Source organism: Anoplopoma fimbria, chromosome 15, assembly GCF_027596085.1.
Source record: "Anoplopoma fimbria isolate UVic2021 breed Golden Eagle Sablefish chromosome 15, Afim_UVic_2022, whole genome shotgun sequence".
NCBI classification, from domain to species: Eukaryota; Metazoa; Chordata; class Actinopteri; order Perciformes; family Anoplopomatidae; genus Anoplopoma; species Anoplopoma fimbria.
The window spans coordinates 670,571-693,440 of record NC_072463.1 but is presented as its reverse complement, the minus strand read 5'-3'; the positions used below and the strand labels follow the sequence as shown (position 1 = coordinate 693,440).

General features: G+C 40.3%; 1 protein-coding gene across 1 annotated transcript in view; it reads left to right on the top strand.

Moving 5' to 3' along the window:
* Positions 1-22,870, top strand: part of kcnh5b (potassium voltage-gated channel, subfamily H (eag-related), member 5b) — a 110,384-nt gene that overhangs the window by 23,600 nt on the left and 63,914 nt on the right. The window contains 3 exon segments of the mRNA XM_054613376.1: positions 3,392-3,784; positions 17,098-17,255; positions 18,236-18,507. Coding sequence (XP_054469351.1) covers positions 3,392-3,784; positions 17,098-17,255; positions 18,236-18,507 — 823 coding nt within the window.

The following is a 22,870-nucleotide window of genomic DNA, read 5'->3' as shown; positions in this document are numbered from 1 at the left end:
CACTTGAATACTTCTTTAACGAAACAAACCTGTATTATAATAATGTGACCATGACCAAAACCAGAAGAACAGACTGTAACCGATGTGAGGCGTCCATGTTTGTTTAGTCTTTAAGCCCTTCTGTTTTGTTAAGCACAAAGTCAGATACATTGGAGTTTCCAGTTGTAATTACTACTGTTTATTGTTGTGGGGGCTATTTACAATCAGAACTCATAATTATAATGACTCCATTATAATGTAAACACGGAAAGAGACGTTCTAGGGCTCAAGGGAGCTTCAAAACTGATAACAATATTATGTTATTTATTATTCATTATCCTTTTTTAAACCAAACATACTGTTGTTGGTTTTGAGTTAAGGCTGGAAAAGTGAAAGAAGTTGTGCATGTAAAGAAGCAGAGAAGGATGTAAGCGAAGGAGATGAGGAGGAACAGGAAGAGCAGAATGTAAAGGGAAGAGAGAAGTGATGTTGGCAGGAAGGAGGGAAAGGGCGTAATAAGTTACATGCTAAAACAGCCTCTTGCATTTCCCAGCATGCTTCAGGGTGGGAGGGGTTACATAACGTCCTCCAAAGATATCACAGGTGATCCTGAAAGGAACAGCTGGCGTCTTCTGTCGAGTGTCACATGAGTACAGTTTTATTTCCTTTCTTTTTTTCGCCCCCCACAATGCCGCTGGGCTCCTAATTTGACCGGCGGGCTGTTTGATTGGCAGCTCTGATGATGTGGATCACATGAGGAGCAGCTCCTCCGTCACATCAGACATCAGAGGAGGAGGACAAATAATAATAATAATAATCAATCCTTTATTAGTCCCACAATGGAGAAATTACAATTCTCTGCATTGAACCATCCCGGAGGAGCAGTGGGCTGCAATGAAGCGCCCGGGGAGCAACTTGGGGTTAGGTGTCTCGCTCAAGGACACCTCGGCATGTTGCCGGTAGAGGGGTTTGAACCACCGACCTTGTGATTACGGGACAAGCGCTCTACCTCATGTGCCACAGCCAATGGGAGCTAACATGAAGATGTTGTTATTAATATTTTGCAGCAGCAGAACTGCTACAAACATTACATTAGAGTCATGTAGCAGAGGCTTTTCTCCAAAGCGACTTACAGTCAGTAGTATGTTACATATCATTCACCCATTCACACACTGATGACAGGCTACCATCAAGGTGCCACCATCAGACTCTAACTAACATTCATCATCAGTCCACACCGATGGCCTTCAGGAGCAACTTGGGGTTAAGTGTCTTGCCCAAGGACACATGGACTGCTGAAGCCGGGTATCGAACCACCGACCCTCTGATTGGAGAACTACCTTGCTCTCCACTACGCCACAGCAGCCCCACAACACATGGCCTATTATATGAATCTGCAGTAACGAGCTAGCAGCAGCAGTACTAGTAATACCAGTAATAGTGATGCATTCAAAGTTCCTTCACTTACCTGTAGTCCATTTTTACTTTTACCCTTTACTAACCAGTATTAGCATTAACTGTGGAAACTAGACTAACGGTGTAGAAATGATAGGGTTAGTAATAATAGTACTTTAAGGAGGAGTAGTAGTAGTAGTAGTAGTACAGGTGTGAGGGGTCCTTATAACTGTAATGGATAATGAGCAGGAGGGGTTGGAGGAGGAGGAGGAGGAGGAGGAGGAGGAGGAGGAGGAGGAGGAGGAGGAGGAGGAGGAGGAGTATTGGCAGGGGGTATAGTATTATTGACGGTCAAACTAATGTTGACATTATGAATAGGAGAAATAATTATAATAAATGCAGCTAAATGTACTTTTGGTAGTAGTTGTATTGACTCTAGTAGTATTCGCTTCGATACGTTCATCATTTGTACTACGAGCAGTGTGAGCAGTCACTAAGTACTAGAAGTGGAAATGACTGCAGTAGTACAAACAATATTTAAATATTATCCTAAGTAGTATTAGTATTATCTGTTTTTAGTTTTATTTGTCAGACAACAACATTACTAATAGAACCAAGTGGCAAGAAGTACCGCTGTTAGTAGAATGTAGCTGATATTTTAGATGTATTTTGGTTTCATTTGAAAAGCAGGAAGTGTTGAAAGGAGTTTGATTTATAATCATGTTTTATAAATTGCGGTTCATCTGTGTAGCAGCTGGATACAAACAGAATAATATACAGTTTAGTGTAAAAATGAGTTGAATGGTTGATTTGTGATCTCTGAGTGGCCTGCAGAGGAAACCCATCTTCAGTTTAATGTAGTCTGTGTTACACAGAGGAAGACGAGCTCAGCAGGAGGTTCATCATCATCATCATCATCATCATCAGCACTCATAAAAACATAATGGCTGTTTTCTTTTTTAGTTTTGTTCTTTTGGTTTAGTTTATTCTTCTATTCTGTCCGTCTCGTCTGATTTTCTGTTTCTCGTTCCTGTCCTCTTCTGTCTCATTTCAAGCCAAATTTATTCATTATGCAGTTTTGTCACAGCGAACTTTACGGAGCAACAAAAGAGATGAATACAGTTTTAATATATTTTTCTATTTCCCCTGATCCCTCTGCGCACACACACACACACACACACACACACACACACACACACACACACACACACACACACACACACACACACCAAGGTAATTCTGACTAGACTTACTTGTCTTACTTTTTCCTTTTGTTTATCTCTTTCACATGATTCGATTTCATCGCTTCACTGTTTCTTTCTAGTCTGTGTGCACTGGCCTCTTGTGGTTTAGTGTGTTTATATGGTCAAATGTAGAAAACTTTCTTCCTCAGACTTCAGAGAAATATAACTGACTATAAGAAATATAATTGGTAGAATAAAACAAACTTTTTTCTGTGTGCAACAGTACGTGTGAGTTAATCAATAAATCGTTTCCGGCCGAATGAAATGATTAGATGGGCTTATTACAATGCTGTGACAGGCACAGATGATTTTGATGAAAATGATCATCCCTACCTCTTAATATTAAAATCTCTGAACCTCCTGGATAGAAAATAATCCTGTCCAAATATTATAATTATTTTTTTTATTATAATAATTAAACATGTATTTTGTCATTATCTCCTGGCGACCGCAGTGGTTGCAAAAAAACAAGATGGCGACGGCCAAATTGCTGAACTCAAGGCTTCGAAACAGCAGTCCACAAACTAATGGGGGACCTCTTGAAGACTTTTTATAGTTTGGAACCAAGACCTTTATTATGTAGTTCAAGTTAAACAATTAACACGTATCTGTTTGAATACTAAAGTGTTGCCCCAACCAACGTCGATTACCTCTTTTGTTTGGGCCTTCATTTTTAAATTTTCAGTCTTCATTTTTATATTTCCCATGTGAAAGTGTTTAAATGTGAGTTTTTTTTCTGTTTAGTCAACTTTCTTGCTTTGTCGCTCCTCCAGGTTTTGCAGCTGAACTCGGACATCCTCCCGCAGTACAAGCAGGAGGCCCCCAAGACGCCCCCCCACATCATCCTCCACTACTGCACCTTCAAGACCACCTGGGACTGGGTCATCCTCATCCTCACCTTCTACACGGCCATCATGGTGCCCTACAACGTCTCCTTCAAGACCAAGCAGAACAACATCGTGTGGCTGGTGCTGGACAGTGTGGTGGACGTCATCTTCCTGGTGGACATCGTCCTCAACTTCCACACCACCTTCGTGGGGCCCGGCGGCGAGGTCATCTCCGACCCCAAGCTCATCCGCATGAACTACCTGAAGACCTGGTTCGTCATCGACCTGCTGTCCTGCCTGCCGTACGACATCATCAACGCCTTCGAGAACGTCGATGAGGTAGGGTTGGTTCCGTTTTTTTTATGGCGTTCTCAGCTGTGATTGGCTGGAAGGAAGGTGTGCATGGAAGTATATTTAATAGTGGTGGAACTGACTGTCCTTTCTCACGGAACGGCCCTCATGTGAACCGCGGATTGATAACACAATTTGACGATCATAATCCTCCAATATTCGGTAAATTTCACGATCAGTACATCGGCATTTATGCTTTTCTAGTCGCCAATATCTGATAGCTACATTGTAAACAACCAATCAGTGTTTAAATCAACAGGAGGAGAGCTAGTAACGTTAGCAGCACCGCTAACGGCTAACAAACAGAGGTTCAGTTCATTTACATTATGATGCGTTCAGGTTCTGTTCAGTGAAATAGATTTTCATCGTTTTAATAAATTAAAGTCTGGTTTTCTGATTAAATCTCAGGGAATAAGCAGGTCATGACGTTGCAGAACGAAGCATGTTCTAGATATAAAGTGGTGATTACTGTGCGTCGTCTCAGGAGGTGATGAATCATTGTGTCGTCGTGTCAACCGTTTCCTGCTGTTTGCTGATTGGTCCAGAGTCTCGTGGATGTTTACACCTGGTACCAACATGTGATTTCTGTCAGGAAAAACTCATCTACTGCTGCAGGATGAGATCAGATTGGTCAGACCGTATCTTGGAGGCGGTTATCGGATCTCACAGCGGTGTAAATAACATCTGCAGAGTTTGGCCACATTTTTTTAAAGAAACAAAAATGCTTATTATTAAAGTGTAGATTCAAAAACCTGCAATCAGATGTCATTATCCAGATAAGATATCCAGATAACAGATCACATGTTAGTGTAACTGGGGTCCCTGAGACCAGAATGAGGTTTGTTTGTTTGGAAAGGAAAGTTTGAGATTTAGTTTGTTGGTGAAAAGGACAGACAGAGGAGGAAATATTTTGGATTTGGTTCATCAAACTGTTCCTCTTCCTCAGAAACAAGAGCTTGTCTTTGGTAGAAAAGGACTTTTAAATTAGAAAGGTGTAGAATAGTGTTTTGGCTCCGGGACGAGTTGTAGGGATGTTATGGATAAAAATGATTGATTTCTGATTGATAGATAACCATGATTTCAGTGCAATTCAGTGCATTTAACATGTGCAACAATAATCTTTAATAAATGGTTTACTAATGTTATTGAATGTAATTGTTATTGTCTGTGACAATATTTGATTTATAAATTGAATATTTAAAATTACACAAACTAATGATGAAATTATAGAAGTACTAATAATTACTGAACATTTTTGATTGTCATTTCATGTTTGTTTATATTAAAATAACTATTAACTATGGTAGAATTAACTATCAATTTACCATTTATTACATCCTCAGCCGTAGTTTAAGTTTAATTCATATTAGAAAAACATGAAGTTTATCTTTGAGCATTTCCATGTAACTCAAAGCTGCTGCTTTGTCTGTTTGTCTCGTACGTCACACAACAGCAGGTGCCATATTTAGCTAATAAGCTCATTAAGTTTACTGATTAATAATTGATAGTGCTCTGTTTTTCACTCTGGCTGAGATAATGGAGACAGTTTGCCTGTGGAATTGGGAAGTAATTGGTATTTTATAACTTTCCAGTAGTCTTTCAGCGAGCTTTGCTTTCGATAGCTTCATTATTGAAATACTTTAAAAGTCAATTATCTTGTTTGAAAGTCACGTGGGCGTATTTAAACCTGCTGGCATGTAGAGTTGAATTAGGACCAAGTGTAATGATGATGCGACTGCAGTTAAAGAAAACTGTTATTGAATGTTTGGGTTGTTTGATTCCTCCGGTGCTCTATGAAGGATCAGAGCTGCTCTGAGTATTTTTCACGCCCTTTTACATCCATCAGATATCCTGGCGTTCTATCAATACGGCCTGAAGTCCATTAAAGGTGATTTTCCACTTGATTTCCCGCCGAATTAATTAGACGAAAGCATTAGTGGAAGGACTGATCTATTGAATGTATAATGAGAAAAAAGATTGTTGGACACAGGCATTTCTCACTTTCTTTTTTTGTTTTGAACGTTAATATTTTTATTAGTGGGTGTGTATTAGTTGTTTAGTAAAAAACACTTTTGTGAACACATGCTGTGGGGGTTTGTTCGTGCACACACTACTATTATTGTTTGTTTGAGTTGCCAAGTGGGCGCTTAATCACACGAGTTTTTGAACGCCAGTAATTATAATGAAATAAAAATAATAATACCAGTATTTAATCTGCCAGCAGCTAAATGTTCCACATCAATTATTTTTTGATGCCATTAAATCTCTCCACACCTCCTTCAGGATTTTTACTCTTGAGCAACATTGAGAACAACACACTGAAATGTTTAACTGTTCTTAGCAGATCTGAAAGTCACGGATAAATGATCTGTTTGGACAGTTTCTTTTTTTTACTAAAGTTGCAGACAATAAGTAAACAATTTTGATAATTGATTAATAAGTGAGGCTATTTTACAAGGAAAATGTCAAACGAGAATGTTATACCTTTTTAATTAGCATATATTTAGGTTTGTACTATTGGTTGGATAAATAATTAATTTAATTACTTAATTAATATAATAACTTAAAATGTCTGCAGACGTTTAATGGACATTGGTCACTATTATTTAGCAGTTTATTAGCTAAACAATCGTAATCCTATAGCCATGTTAACATGCTCGCAAAGACATTCTGGTGTTTGGCAGAGAATGTTAGCTCAGTGTGTTAGCATGCTAACGTTTACTATCTATCGCCAAACACAACTGAGGTTATTGGGAAGTGTCATAAGTTTTGCAAGTATTGATTATGGCGCTTTGCAAAAAGTGTTTACAGTGTATATAACCTTGTTTATGGCTAGAGTGAAGGAAGAAGTCAAGCTACATATTCTAAAGAGCAATAAAGTCCGTACAGGACGGAGGTCTGGGTTGATGGATGGGTCAAACAAACACAGGACTTTCACCCAGGAAACTGCCGCTTGTGTCCCGTGTGAAGCCAAAAGTCTCTTTGAGTTTCATAACGTAGCGTAACATTACTGCATCGCTCCCATACTGTAACATAGCCTACCTTACATAGGGTTTTGTGACCTACATAACGTTTCATATCGATACGTAACGCACGACTTTCACCCAGAAGGCTGCTGTTTGTGTCCCATGTTAAATCAGAAGTCAACTTATTTTGACTTTTGTATTGTTACATAACATTGCTGTATCGCTCCCATACTGTAGCCTACGTTGCGTAAGGCTTTGTGAGTTACGTAACGCTTCATATCGTTACCTAGTCACTGATGTTATTTAACGTAATGCAGAACTTTCACCCAGGACACCTCTGTACGTGTCCCGTGTGAAACCAAAAAAATCAATGTTGACTTATTTTGAGCTAAATAACGTTGCATAACATTATTGTGTTGCTCCCACAATGGAACATAGTCCATGTAACATGACGTTATGTACCGTTACATATGCGTTTTATCATTACGTAACGTTAAATGTCATTCTTCTGTCACTTACATAACAAACAAACCTATTTTAACCCAAACAAAGGAATTGACACAAGGGGCATTTAGAGCACCATAGGCTGAGCTGCCGTATTTGACGAGTTGATATTGAGAACGTGTTGCTTTAAACGGGACCACTAGAGGAAAAAGTTGTCTGTACTTCCAACTTCCAGCCAGTCAGAAGCCAGTATGTCCTGTTCCCCTGGTGATATTGTTATTGGAACATTATCCAGCAGAGCGTGAAGGACTTTAAGGCGTAATGACCCTCCTGGGATACATTACCTCTTTTGAGTTACATAAAAACAATATTGAGTGCAAAAACAAAATGTGCCAAGAAAGTAAAAGTTTTATGTATTAGTGGCTTAAATATTTATATTAAGGACAATATTGAGCCCCTATGTGTGTTAAACCTCATCCTCAGTCCTGAATGGTGTATTGAACTGTGGATCCTCCTGATGTCGTGGTTCAGGTGTCTCTCGTCATGGGTTCCATGAGCTCCCCGCTGGGTGGAGTTTACTGTTGCTTGTCTTTTTAAAGCAGAGAGCAGGGAGGAGACAGGCTGAGAGGAAATCAATGTCTAACGTTCAGTCACTGAAGAGGACACAGTCAAGAGTCTCTCGTTAAACCTCTTTGCCAAAAATTGACTTTATTTTGTTGCTGCTTTCCCGTCTTAGCAGGCTGGAAGAATAGACGGATGCTGGCTGAGGCAGTGAGTGGGTGTCTTGAGGTGCAGTGTGAAAGAAAAAAGCAGCAGAGATTATTATAGACTCACTGCGGACCCACTTCCACTCGTTGTCGTCTCTGATGGCTGAGGCGGGAAGGAAGTATTTTTAGTTGGAAGGCTGGTGACATGCTGGCGCTGCCAACTCACCTACACAATCAAACACCTACATACATATATATATACTTTTTTTTTAACTTATTTAATATTCTTTATTGCTCTTGCTGCTTATTTGCTTATTTATAATACATGTTTATTGATCTTGTTTTTTACTATGTCTCTTGTTTGCACTATCCTCTCTGCTGCTGTAAATCCTGTAAATTTCCCCGCTGCGGGACTAATAAAGGATTATCTTATCTTATCTTATCTTATCTTATCTTATCTTATCTTATCTTATCCCTGACTTGTGAGGACCTCAAAGGCTGAACTATAACCTTCCTCATCTCACTGACTTTGTGGAGGTGAAATGTTTATCTTAAACCACAGTTGAATGTTAACAGATCTTTTTAAGATCGGCGTCTAATTGTTGGTATTTTTGGTCACTTCTATCAGTGATGGTAAAATAAAAACTACAAAAACTATTAATCTGTTGACTATTTATCTGATAAACTGATTGTTTGTTGTCATGAGGCTTCAGATTGTTTGTGTGTGTGTCGAACAGCCCAAAAACTTTTAATATATTCACTTTGTAATGCTATAAAATATAAAAAAGTTAGGAAAAACAAATATTTTAGATTAATCTGTGGCTTTATGATTAATGAATAATTTCATAAAACATATCAATTGATATTTGAACATGTATATGATTAATACAATGATCTAAACAGTTGGTGTTTCTTTCTTTGTCAAGTTATTTTTATTTCAGTTATTTAACTTAACCTATTTGCAATAACAGAAAAAAAAAATCTTGAAACAACCTTTTATTTATTGTTCCTCGCCAGATGTTAAAAAGATACTGTGGAAGAACAAAAGTACAATAAAATGAATAAATAATACATAACAATAGAATGAATTTCTGAGTTAATCGATTAATTGTTTCACCATTTTATTATTTAATTTTACTTATTTGGAAGAGAAAATAAAGAGAGTTGCTAAAACGTTTTACCTAAACTGGTGTAAACAAATATCCGGTCTTTTATATCTGCCTCCTGTTTAAACTCTGTCCTATCGTTGATTAACAGTTTGAAGTCATAGCTAACACACATTCGCTTTAAATTAATGGATTTAATGAAATTCGTCGAGTCATTTGTTTACAGCTTACAAACTGGTATAGTGGGACTTTAAAATCTCTTAATACTTATTAAGGTGGTAAACTCCATGTTTTCTATTTGATCTCTTTAAAGCACCACACATTCCTGCTTCTATAACGATCAGACCTTCATCCTCAGGTGTTCACATTAAATAAAACATTCACCTTTTGTTCATTAAAGGTAAACTTGAGGAACGATAAAGTACGGCTTCATCCTGAAATCAAAGACACAACATCTTATGGAGCTTCTTCTCTATTCAAAGTTCAGATGTTGACGAATAACCAAGAACTGACAAGGTATGCTTCAGGGAGATCATCAGAACACGTCAGTAAATCCAGCTTCTCATACAAGAGGTTTCACTTTTCAGCAAACGGAAAGCAGAGCTCATATATGAAAAGAGATTTAAACAGCTGATGCATGTTCTAACTTAACGTAGTGTTTATTGTAGAGGAGGATGCATGCTGGGCTTGAATTTAATGTTTTTTCTTAAGGTTAGTTTAAACTTTGTCCGCTGTTTTCTTAAGCTTTGTTCAGAGGTACGAGCACGCAGAAAGACCTTTATGATTGACGCTCTGCTCGTTGCATTATTCTGCAAAACAAACAAAATTTCTTGTGAAAAAGCAAAAAGACTACGTGTGAAATCGGCAAAACGCCATGAACCAACCTCTACAATGCAAAAAAGGAGTAATTGTTTTTAACTGTAAACTCATATTTCATATTCATGGACTACTTTATCGCCTTGATAAAACTCCTGTATAGAAAAAAAGTCAAGTATTTAATGTATTATACAGAAACAATGGTTGAATATCTTTTAAACTATTTGATTTGGCTGCAGAATATTCACTCATGTAGATTTTTAAGACTTCCTGTTTCTGAAGCATCTAAAAGTGAATTGTCCTTCTTTGTATAATCCCTAGACATGGAAATAATGTTTTAATCCGTGAACTATTTGTGACAATCACTTCTGAAAAGCTCTGACAACTTTATTACCTAGATTTCTGGCGTGCATGCCGGCTTCACTACGGCGACCATAATCAATGCTTTAAATGTTTTCTCTGTTACACATCCCCAAATCTCACCTATCAAGATGTTGGATAAAATGTTAACTCGACTATTACAAAAGACAAAAACAAGTTCTACAAACACATATTTTTCTTTAAGGTGTAAGAATGTTTCTCTCCGTTTCTTCCTGTTATTTTGGAGAGCAGCAGCACACCTACACGGAGACACAAAGGGGTCAGCGGTTACATCATCGGCTCAGTTCTGCAGCCAGAGCTCCACTGCTTCAGCGTGTCGTTGATGTAAGATCCTCATGAGGAGGAGTTGTGCTGCTGATGCTGCCGTCATGTTGCTGCAGAGGTGGTGTGAGAAGTGTTTGTGTGTGTTGATGTTGTGTTGGTGGTTGGGGAGGATAACCCCCCCCCGCCCTCTGGGTCCTGAAGCCACCTGCTGCCACCGAGGAGCCGGGAGCTCACAGCGGGCGTCTGAAGGCGCCGCTGCGGCTCAGAAAAGGTCTAATCCGGGCTGACCTTTCTGCTTGGCGTGCATGTTGCCTCCGCCACGACCGGGCCAAGCTGACAGAGCCCTGAGGAGGCTGTATATATATAACACTCTGCATGTTAGCAAGAAGAGAGGGAGGAAGGAGGAGAATGGAAAGGTGGAGAGTCGGAGTATTAATGTAACAGAAAACAGCTATAATCTATATAACGATGGATGACGTGGACGTAGTCACCGGGACGTCACCCATTGGTTTGGGGACTGATGTTTTGAAGCCATCTTGTTTTTTTTGCAACCTGAAGTGACAATGAGGGTGGAGCTTAGTACAACCGAACGCTGAATAAAACATATTTAGACGACCGAAATGTTACAATAAACCTTCATCACTGTATTTTCATACAACGGTTCATATGATATCCTCAAAAAAACCCAATTTTTGGTGCATTTTCCTACAAAAGTCAAGCAACACGTGTCTGTTTTCACTCGTTACATGCATAGTGTCTTTTCAAAATGAACTCAGTTTGGTTTAGAAACAAAACAACTTCGTTAAGTTTAAGGAATAGATCTTTGTTTGGATTAGAATAACTATGGAAGTACTGTTAATGAAATACGCAAGTTACGTGCCAAATAAATCAACATTGACTTCTCGTTTCACACGTGGAACAAACAACGGTCTCCTGGGATACCAAGAATAACGGCACAATATTCTTTGAAGAAGGGTGAGACCAGCCTGCCATTATGAAGTTAAAACGCGCTATAAAAGGGTTAAAGTTGTAAGACAAAAACACAGACAACTCCCAGACCGGACAACGCTGTGGTGTGGACCTGTCAGTCAGTGTGTAGCCCCGCCCTAAAGCATCCCCTGCTTTATGGTCTGTTTGACTCTAAATGGAGCATCATTTACTAAATGAACATCATGCTGTATTGAAGAAGACTTGAAACTAGAGATTGAGACCATAAACTCATGTTTACAATGTTTACTGAGAGAGAGGTATGGTCTGACCTGCCGCATGTAATTTATGTTTTTTTGGTCTTCCTGTTGCTCAGAAATATTATCCCTTATGTGGTTTAATTGGCTGCATATTTGTTGCAACGGACACCATCAACTCTGCTCATTTAATATAACTTGTTTTTGCTTCTATGTATTTATTCACTATTCTCCTGGAGTTGACACGATGATGCTGCGTTCATGTTGAATTGAACAGATGGTTATACAAGCCGTTCATTCAGCCTGGTGGTCAAAGTTACATGTTGGAAATTTGAGTTTGTCGGCTGTGAAATCTTACTTACTGGCAAAACAAACTACTGAAGTGTAAACAAGCTAATATGGCTAGTTAGAATGCCATAAACTGTCCTAATCAGTTGGTTACATTAATCATTCTTTCTGGTTTTCCGATATTGTGTCAATGTCGCATTAAAGAGCGGGAATAGACGGTAGACATCTTGACCCATGACGGCAGGAGAATCACAGGTATAATTATTGACATCATAGCTGAGCTCCTATTTCAGTTCCATGGCGCTGGTATTACGCTTCCTGGCTCTCCGTCGAGTCTCTCTGAGGCTCTTCACTCATTGTTATTGTTGTAAGTTACACTTGTGCATTTAATGCTGTGATGAGTCCAAATTTCTGCAGTGGAAAAAGGTGAATAGATGAATAAAAAGTATTGTGGAGACTGAAAGATGGATTGTATCTCTTTTTTAATTGTCAAACTCTACTAATTCATGAGACTCTCATGAGTCTACATAACATGCTATTAAACCAAAAGTTCTTTGTGATTCAGTTGAACTTTATCCTCATGTTTCAAATAGTAACAGGATTAAAGAAACGGTAGAAAAAGCACCTTTTACTGCTTTTTGGACAAGAGTGACAATTGAAAACTGAGCTGAAGCGCGTTGCTCTTTTGCCAGAAGCTGAGACGTTTTTAAATATTTAATGCCCACATAAGGATTGAGCGCTGAAAACACGGTAAGCTGCCAGTGCTGGCAGGAACATGCAACAGAGCTCCGCTCAATATGAGAAAAAATGATAACAGAAAAGAGCCGTCGCCCCCCCGCTGACACGTTATCTCCGTCCTGACGCCACCTTCGCTCTGTGGGGATAAACAGGTGCTTACGAGGCCGTGGTTTTACACGCATTGCTCGCTCTTGACTCATGCTCTTTTCATCTGTGCTGCTCCGGCCTGGGGCTGCTTAATTTGGAGGCATTTACATATGAGCTGGGAACCCGTCCGAGTCCCAGGGGGAGGCCTTTGAAGCCGAGGCTGGAGATAGAGGGAGGCTGGCTGGGTTTGTGGCGTAAGAGGGAGGAGAGTTTTTCAGGACCTGCAGCAGAAGTCTGAGCTGAGGCGAGGTGCGTTCAAGTCCTCCTCAGTCTCAGGGGAAAACCAGACCAGGCGACAACCTCTGGTCTTGAAGAGTAAAGCCAATGCTTCATGTGTTAAAGCTGCATTCTCAATTAATTAAATATATAAGTGTAAAAGCAATGGAATATACTCATCCTACAACAATGCTCTTATCTTGTGTGAAGAATTCTCTTTATAATGAAACGCTTTGATGAAAGAATGAATCACATGGTCACCTCATCAGGCTTCATCACATGTTCCACAGCTTCTTAAAAGACCTTCAGAAGTGTGTTAAAGCTGCATTCTCTCTGCTGTCCACCAGGGGGCGACTCCTCTGGTTGTATAGAAGTCTATGAGAAAATGACTCTACTTCTCTCTTGATTTATTCCCTCAGTAAACATTGTAAACATGAGTTTATGGTCTCAATCTCTAGTTTCAAGTCTTCTTCAATACAGCATGATGTTCATTTAGTAAATGATGCTCCATTTAGAGTCAAACAGACCATAAAGCAGGGGATGCTTTAGGGCGGGGCTACACACTGATTGACAGGTCCACACCAGAGACGTATACGGCGTCTCTACGTCACTCCTCCTCACTCCATATATGGTCACTTCCTGTTCACTGGTTGTAAAAAAGCCATGATGGCGACGGCCAAACCTCCAAACTCGAGGCTTCATAACATCCACAGAACAATGGGTGACGTCAACGACTGCGTCCACTTCTTATAAACAGTGTCGGGTCAAGACCAAATAAAAAGGTTTTCTTCAGGCCAAACTAATATTTCTTTGACACATCTTCAGTGTTTTCTTTTTTTATTTGTGGGCAGGTGCTGTTATTGCCAGTGCCAGGGCTGATACTTGTTTTGCTGCTTGTAGGGCTGTTTAATTCATCTGTATGCTGTCAAAGCCTTATGGGAGCTGTAGGTTTAAGTGAATGCTTATTAAAATCATTGTTTTATGTAAGAGACATTTTAATTTTACTGTTCAGTGGAATGTATCCAGTGAGTCACAGAAACAGAGGCTGACTGGATGAATGTTCAAGAAGTAAGACGGAGCAGAAAGATGCTGAATAGTGCAAAAAAGAGTCGGGAAACTAGAGAACATGAATATCAGTCCTCCTTTAATTAAAAACGTCAGACTTTTTCAACCGTGAGAGGAGCTCAGGTCTGTTACTGGGGTTAAAAAAGGGTCAAAAGTGGAACAATGGCTGAATGGAGCTGGTTTGCAGCAAAAGATGGAGACTTTGAGGGCTGAAAGTGAGCGTCAGGATGGAGGTGAAGGCTGATCTGAGAGCAGCTCCGGCTTCATTACATAACATCACAGCCTCCATCGTTAGATAACCCTGCTGCTGTTCCTCTATATTTATTTCTCTCTTTGCTCCAAAATGATCAACTTGTTATTTTTCTGTGGATGTTAGTTTCTCTTTGTCTTCAGGGTGTAGAGCGTAGAGCGTTTAGCTTTCTTCACTGTGTTCAAACAAAGCAAGTTGATGCAAATTCAGGAGTCGAGAGATGAAAATGTAGACGAGGAGTTTACACTGGAGGAGCGTTTATTTGCAGAGAAAGCCGTCTGCTTTGGTGGCCATCTCTACTCGTATAACCTTCTTTGTGAATGTGTGTATGTTCATGTGTGTGTTTGCATGCACCTTTTGGCTCAACTAAATATGAACTAACATATTCTGGGAAGAGGTCTTGTTCCGTAATGTCTCCATGACGGTGGAGCCTTTAGATCCAGAGAGGTATGTTTTGTTTGAGTGTGGGTTTGACCTAAAATGATACTATATGCATGACATATATTGACACTACCATATAAACCCCCTTTGTGAGTCTTTCACAATATTTTTTAAATTGAACAGTCACTTAATTAGACAATCAGTGTACCAATCAATGCAAGCGAGGCCGCTTTGATCCCTGGCTCCTCTCTGTCGATGAACATGTGGTGAAGGCTTGGTTCATAATTGGTGTATGAATGGGCGTGCATGGGTCAATGGTGTGTAATGTAAAAGCTCTTTGAGAAAAGCGCTACAAAATCCATTAAACATTTAACTTGTTCCCAAACGTGGTGGAAATGTAGTGGACACAGTTTACTGCACACGTGGTTGGCCTGATGAGACCATGGATCCTGCTCTGAGCTGTGTTTGTTGTAGCTGGAAGCGTTTCGTGGACGGAGGTGATAACAGTTCGCCCACTGTGGTCTAAAGCAACCTGAGAATTAAAAGGTTATTACATTTCCTGGTACGACACGATGGAAACTCTGGAGGAAGAGTGTGTCATCGTGTTATTGAAGGTTTGGTCATTTCTTTCACTTTAGTTTCACATTACTGGCCAACCTGGAAACAAAAGTCTTTATTTAAGGTAGAAGACGTGTTCTTTGCTTTAAAGGCTTAACTTCCTGCTAGTGTTTTGTAAGAAAAGTATGGGTTGTGTAACTAACTTAACTGTTTTTGTCTCCTCAGTTTCTGCAGAGACTTTTTCCTCCTGAGCTTCCAGCTTCATAACACGCACCAAATGTCATTTATAAATAATTTTGATGGATGTTGAAGTGTGCAAATTGCATTCTTAGCCACACTTCAACATCCATCAAAATTATTTCTAAATGACATTTTTGTCAAAGCTCTTGCTTTTTTTAAATCAAAGTGCTCACAAATATTGAGAAATCTACTTTGTAATAGAAATGTACATTTATGGAAAAAAACCAACATAAAGCTTCTGTAAAGATGAGAGCATATTTGTGTGTGTGTGTGTGTGTGTGTGTGTGTGTGTGTGTGTGTGTGTGTGTGTGTGTGTGTGTGTGTGTGTGTGTGTGTGTGTGTGTGTGTGTGTGTGTGTGTGTGTGTGTGTGTGTGTGTGTGTGTGTGTGTGTGTGTGTGTGTGTGTGTCATAATGCTTATCGTCTTTCTACGAAGTTGAACTTTCTGCTTACAGCTTTTAAAACTCTCCGTTTTAAAGCGATGTTTGTCTGTTATTACATTTAAGTGTATTAATACAAATATGATACGAGGCTCCACATGACTTGGAGTCCTGTGTTTTTGGGCAACATTTGAGCCTCGTAAATAATCAAGGAGCCATTATTTCAAAAATGATTAAGCATTTTGAGGGTCAATTTGCCATCGTTATCAAGGCCGTTACATTCAGGGACACTTTGTTCTTGTCACGAGTACTTTCACACAGAACAGGAAGATTATGCAGCCAAAACATGACTTCATTTTTACTTTGGACCAAGATGGTCTCTTTAGAGTTTTCACGCCTCCAATAATGGCATCAACTAAACACTAAAGGACAGACTCGAACGTACACCAAAGTGTGCAGCATCTTTCAATAGTTAGTTACAATATCTGGACTGAGGAGGAGTGACGTAGAGACGCCGTATACGTCTCTGGTGTGGACCTGTCAATCACTGTAAGCCCTGCCCTAAAGCATCCCCTGCTTTATGGTCTGTTTGACTCTAAATGGAGCATCATTTACTAAATGAACATCATGCTGTATTGAAGAAGACTTGAAACTAGAGATTGAGACCATAAACTCATGTTTACAATGTTTACTGAGGGAATAAATCAAGAGAGAAGTAGAGTCATTTTCTCATAGACTTCTATACAACCAGAGGAGTCGCCCCCTGGTGGACAGCAGAGAGAATGCAGCTTTAAGACATGAAGCAGTGACTTCACTGCCTGCACAAATCTATTCAAACCTTTTATTGGAAAAGTGCTGCAACTGTTGTAAAGTAGCATTGCTGCCAGTATTTTGCATTTACATATCATTTAATCATTACTTTCGGTGCGTAAAGGTTTTTAAGTTGTGTATGTGCAGATCTAGAAGGGGGCGGGGCTTAGGGAACAATCATCTGTGGCACAACTTCACTTTATAGAAACCAGACTTTTACCAGTATTTTAATTGTTTCTCCTCTTTTCTTACCCATCCTCTATCTCCCCGTCCCTTCTGCCTTTTCCTTGCACCATATAAAACCTCCCCACATCTCCTCCCTCCCTCCCTCCCTCCCTCCATCCTTCCTTCCTCCCCTCAGGGCATGAGCAGTCTGTTCAGCTCTCTGAAGGTGGTCCGCCTGCTGCGTCTGGGCCGGGTTGCCAGGAAACTGGACCACTATCTGGAGTACGGTGCCGCCGTACTGGTGCTGCTGGTCTGCGTGTTCGGACTGGTGGCTCACTGGCTCGCCTGCATCTGGTAAACCGTTTTCTACCGTCACAGAGGGAACGCTCGTTTCCTCACAGTTTAACGCCAAATCAAACGCTCCTGCTGGCTTCTGGGAGTTTACCCGTCCTCCTAAATGTTCCTAATTGGTTTCTCTATGCCCCCCCACCCCACCACCTACCTGTACTGTACATTACAAAGCATCTGCTGCTGCTTTGTTGAGTTTCCTTTATACCACATCGAGTGATATGCTAATTAATTTCTGCCCTCCAGCAAACACTGTTGCAATTACTCACCAACATTAAACAGCAACGGCAACATTTAGACACAGTTCTGCTCCATTTAAGGTCGTCTTTACAGTTTTCCTTCACATCAACAGAATGCCTTGATTTTAATATCTCCAAAGCTGCAAAAGTTATTATAGTTAGTTGCCTTGAAAATTAAATATGAGCCTCGACAGACCAAAGTGAAGTCTTAAATGTTGTTTGTGCTCCTCAGTCTGCTCTTACATTAATGATTAATGGTTTTAAGAACCATATTCATGGTTTGATTAAGTAACCCAGCATGTTCTAGGCTTTATATGCAGTGTATTGTGACATAACGTTATGGGTGTGTGCATAAATAATGGCAGGATTGTGTTTTTAAGGGGTATTTTGTTCTATATTGTAGTAGTAGTCCCCCTCCCTTAATAAAAAGACAGAACGAGGGGAGGAGGAAATATTCGTAGTAAAAAAATCAAAACGAACTAGAAAATAAAATTTAAATCTTCTCTGAGATCAGAGAGGACATCAGAAACTACAATCTTCAAGATTTATCCCAAAACCCGATGGCAAAATAAAATGTACAACATTTCTAACATCAGGATACATTTTTAATTAATAAAATAAGATCTAATAATAAGAGGAAAACTAAAGTGCTCAGTCAGATCTCACTCTTCTTCTGTCTTAATGCTTTTTTCCAGATGCTCAAATCTCTTCCGTCTCATTCTTACGCTGAGACGTTGTCCCCAACAGGTACAGCATCGGGGACTACGAGGTCATCGACGAGGCCACCAACACCATCAAGATGGACAGCTGGCTCTACCAGCTGGCCCTCAGCATCGGATCGCCTTACCGCTACAACACCAGCGGCTCGGGCCGATGGGAGGGCGGCCCGGGCAAAGACTCCCTCTACATCACCTCGCTGTATTTCACCATGACCAGCCTGACCACCATCGGCTTCGGCAACATCGCCCCCACCTCCGACGGCGAGAAGATCTTCTCCGTGGCCATGATGATGGTGGGATGTGAGTAGACGAGATAATCGGCTCATCTGTTGCTTTCACTGTGATGTGGTGGCAGAGCTGGACGCTGTCTGTTGTTGGGTTTTCAGTCACTCTACTTATTTGCTATGTGCAAAATGCAGCTGTTCTTAGTGAACGCTGCTGGTGGAGCTTTTATGATGTAGTGATGTTGTGAAGCGATGGGATGTGTGAAGGTTTTGCCGTGTTAGAGTTGTAGTCTGAGTAAGATGCTGTGGGTTGATCAGTTCCAACTCTTCACTGTTGAAATTGCCACAAGATGTAGTTTTAACCCAGTCGCCAGGAAAAATGTTGGCATTGTACGGTCGATGCCCCTGAATGTCGATGTTTCTGAACTCTATCAGCCTTGTATCTCGCTTGCAAAACCTCACAATGCCACGTGGTTAACGTTTTAAATGTTTGGTTAGGTTTAGGCAACAAAAAACCATCATGGTTTACATTGCAAGCGTTACGTCAGCGTGTACTTTTGGTTTTAACAGGACACTAACAGTGGTCCCCTTTGTGAAAGTCCTGTGTTTATACAACGTATACTCTCAAAACGGTTCGTATGATATCTTCGAAAAAATATTACTCCTCGTTTTTGTGTTTTCCGACAAAAGTCCAGCAAAACGTGTACATGTTTGCTAGTTACAGGAATACAGACTTTTCAAAATAAATTTCCCTCTTCACAGGAAACAACTCAGTTATGGCTTTAGGCAACAAAACTACTTAGTTAGGTTTAGGAAAAGATCTTGGTTTAGTTTGAAATAACATTAGCCATTGCTCCGTTCTTAAAAAGCTCAACATATATTTTATCCACAAGGGTCTATGTGATGCGGAACATTTTGCCACATTGGCAACATCTGAACAGACATCCATGTTCCTGAGGTATTATCACACAAGCTTTATGTGCCAACTGCACATGTATAAAAGGTGTAGGTCCAAACTAACACCCAGTATAGTATCAACACACCATCTAGATGGACATACAGTGTGTTTGGTTTTGGAGCATATCAGAGCCCCTGATAATAAAATACAAACAAATGTTCTTTGGTTCTCTCCAGCTCTTAGTTATTGTGGGGTTAATGGTCTCTGGAGCCACTAGAGGCCACTACCAGGGTTTCATTTAATGGTTCCCATCACCACCACTATCCAATATCAACTCCTGCCTAGAGAGCACCTTTATCTATTATGTTCCCTAAAAGATCCTGTTTGCATTGAGACATTTTAAAGTGTAACAAGGCTTTACACTATTGTTTCATTATTGATCTCTCTTCCTGGACAACTGCAGTGGGTTTAATGGAGAGTGTGAACTGGGAGAATTGTAGTTAATTTGTTTTTACAGAGTTCGAGGCTGCACACAGATCTGCACAGCAGGCGACGCCACGCTGATGATGAAAGCAGCAGAAACAGTAACACAAGAGAGCATGTGACACATATGATTTATGGCAAACTGTGCTCCCTGTGGTTAATATGGGGAGTGAGGGAGCGACAACATATTTATGCTTAAGTGGGGAAACTATGGATATAGATCTCTAAGAATTCACTTCATATCCAAACTCTTTAATGAAATAATTCATCACACAGTCACCTCATCAGGTTTCTTTCAGCATGAACTAGGCATCAACCTCCAGGTCTGAAGAGTGACTGCTTCATGTGTTAAAGCTGCATTCTCTCTGCTGTCCAGCAGGGGGCGACTCCTCTGGTTGTATAGAAGTCTATGAGAAAATGACTCTACTTCTCTCTTGATTTATTCCCTCAGTAAACATTGTAAACATGAGTTTATGGTCTCAATCTCTAGTTTCAAGTCTTCTTCAATACAGCATGATGTTCATTTAGTAAATGATGCTCCATTTAGAGTCAAACAGACCATAAAGCAGGGGATGCTTTAGGGCGGGGCTACACACTGATTGACAGTCCAGATATGATCACTTCCTGTTCACTGGTTGCAAAAAAACAAATGGCAACGGCCAAAATGCTGTAGGCAAGGCTTCAGAACTGTAGTTGACAAACCAATTGGGGACGTCGCGATTCTTGTATACACTCTCTGGTTAACGACAGAAGAAGACTGTTTTCCCAAGGCGAAACGCATTTTTCTTTGACACATCTTCAGTGTTTTCTATCCTTATTTGTGGACAGGTGCTGTTGTTGCTGTTGTTCACAGTTTATGTCTCGTACAGTTAACAGCTGTGGCCGGAGGCGTTATGTTTTTGGGTTGTGCTTTTGTCCATCTGGTCCAATCTCATTCAAGTTATATCTCAGGAACACCTAAAGGGAATTTCTTCATACTTGGCACAAACATCCACTTGCTCACAAGGATGAACTGATTAGAATTTGGAGGTCAAAGGTCAAGGTCACTGTAACCTCATGTCCTTCCAATTCTTGTAAATGTGATATCTTGGGAATGTCATGAAGGAATCTCTTCAAATGTTTCACTCAAGTGGAACTCAAGTTAGAATCTGCTGCTGAAATAGTCACTGTGACCTGAAACACAGTGTTGGCCATATCTCAAGGATTGATATGCTATTCATGACAATTTCACATGAATGTCTAAAAGGATCAAATGATAAAGTGATGACATTTTGGACGGACATTGATGGAAACTGCAACTTGTTTGGCGGAGACATACAAACACAAGGTGGTAATTCTACTTTCATAACCACAATCTTTTTATAACTTTAACCATTCCATAGTTTCAATGTGCGGACACAATATTAAGAAAGAAAGACTTGGTTTAACAGAATTTAGCATTATCTGTTTTCTTGTCTGGCTTCAGGCCTTCTTTCCTTCCTTCTTTCCTTCCTTCTTTCCTTCCTTTCCTTACTTAAGGACTAGTGAAATATCCAGCATCTTTGTGTTGCATCAAATGGGAATAGTTGCTGCATGAATCTCAGTAGACACTTCATAGAAGAACACAACTCTTTGCAGGTGACACATTATGCAAGTCACAGCCTTTCCTACGTGGTCCGTTTTTGTTTACAGCAGAGTTCAGTGGCACAAAAGTGACGAAAGATTTCCAGTTTCAGGCGAGTGAAATAAGCTTTTTTCTGAGGGGGCAGAAGGGAATCTGATTGCTGACAGGATTGCATGATGAACTGGTTCCTCAAAAAGTAGTATTTGTATTTGTGAAGATGTGTTTAGACTGTGTGCTTATTGCACATCATTTCTATTAGTTCTTGTAATTGATGTTTTGTAGATCCACAGTTACAGATGCTAACTGCTTCTCAAGTTTTCTCCTGGTTTAAGATATTTAAGCTGCTTCCAGTGGGAGAAGAAGGCGTATAATATGGTTCATGGTTGTAAGTGTTTGTTCTGTTTTATATCTCGTGCTTTAACGATCTTTAAAGGATCAAACCCTTCCAGCTGTTTTGGGAGATGTGTTTCTCCTCAGAATCTCTCACAGAAGAGTTCTTGCTATCTCTGCTAGAAGGACCTTGTGTAACAATGTCTATATCCTGCAGGAAAAGTTACTTTCAGGGATTCAATTATTAAACTCTATGCACAGTCTGCAAAACTGAGAGTACAGACGACTGCTTTTTTTTTTATGAAGTCGTCGCCCTGGAGGCTTTGAGGGAGGAGTAACAAACAGAACAGACACGTTCAAACGCAGCAAGCAGTGACCTTTTATGAAATAACAGAAAACTGACAGATTTGTACAGTACTTCATTTGAAAGATGCCCTCAAAAATGAGAAGTGAAATGTCTCGTAACAAGCCAGTCTTTGGTGAAATCTCTTGTGAGGAAGTTCATGTAGGAAACGTTTGTAGTTGCAGTTGTTGGACCTGCTGACTGATTGTTTTATCAGTTGTGTTTCTTCCCTAGAAGCTTCCAGCCTTCAGGCCAAAGCTGCTGTACATTATTCAACACGTTCTGTATGCTTGAGCGCTCATGAGGTTTTATCTCATCATGCAAATAAGATGCACAGATGCAGCCTGCTCATAAGGAATTCTTTAGATTTCTTTGTTTTCTGCTCAATAATGGAAAAGATTACCTAGAAAGCTGTGTTACACCATGACATTATAGGAATATTGTTTCTGCTTTAATGATTGGTTTATTGTCGCGGGTGTGGCAAGGACCCAAAAGCAATGCGACAGATACACGGAGTAGTAGGGATACGCTTTATTCCAGAACGTACAAACAACGGGATCGACAGGCTTGGATCGACTCACGCGCAGAAATCCGCTTGGTGGAAAGCCAAGCCGTCTGAGGAGAAGGCAGACAGAAACCAGAGGCTAAGCTCGGGGGCAGAAGGTTATGGTGATTTACGGGGCAGAGGCAAGGCGGGGAAGTCCAAACAGGCAGGGTCGGCAACGGGAAGCCAGTCGGGGGAAAATGCTGGAAGGTCTGGCATGGATACGGAGAACGATCTA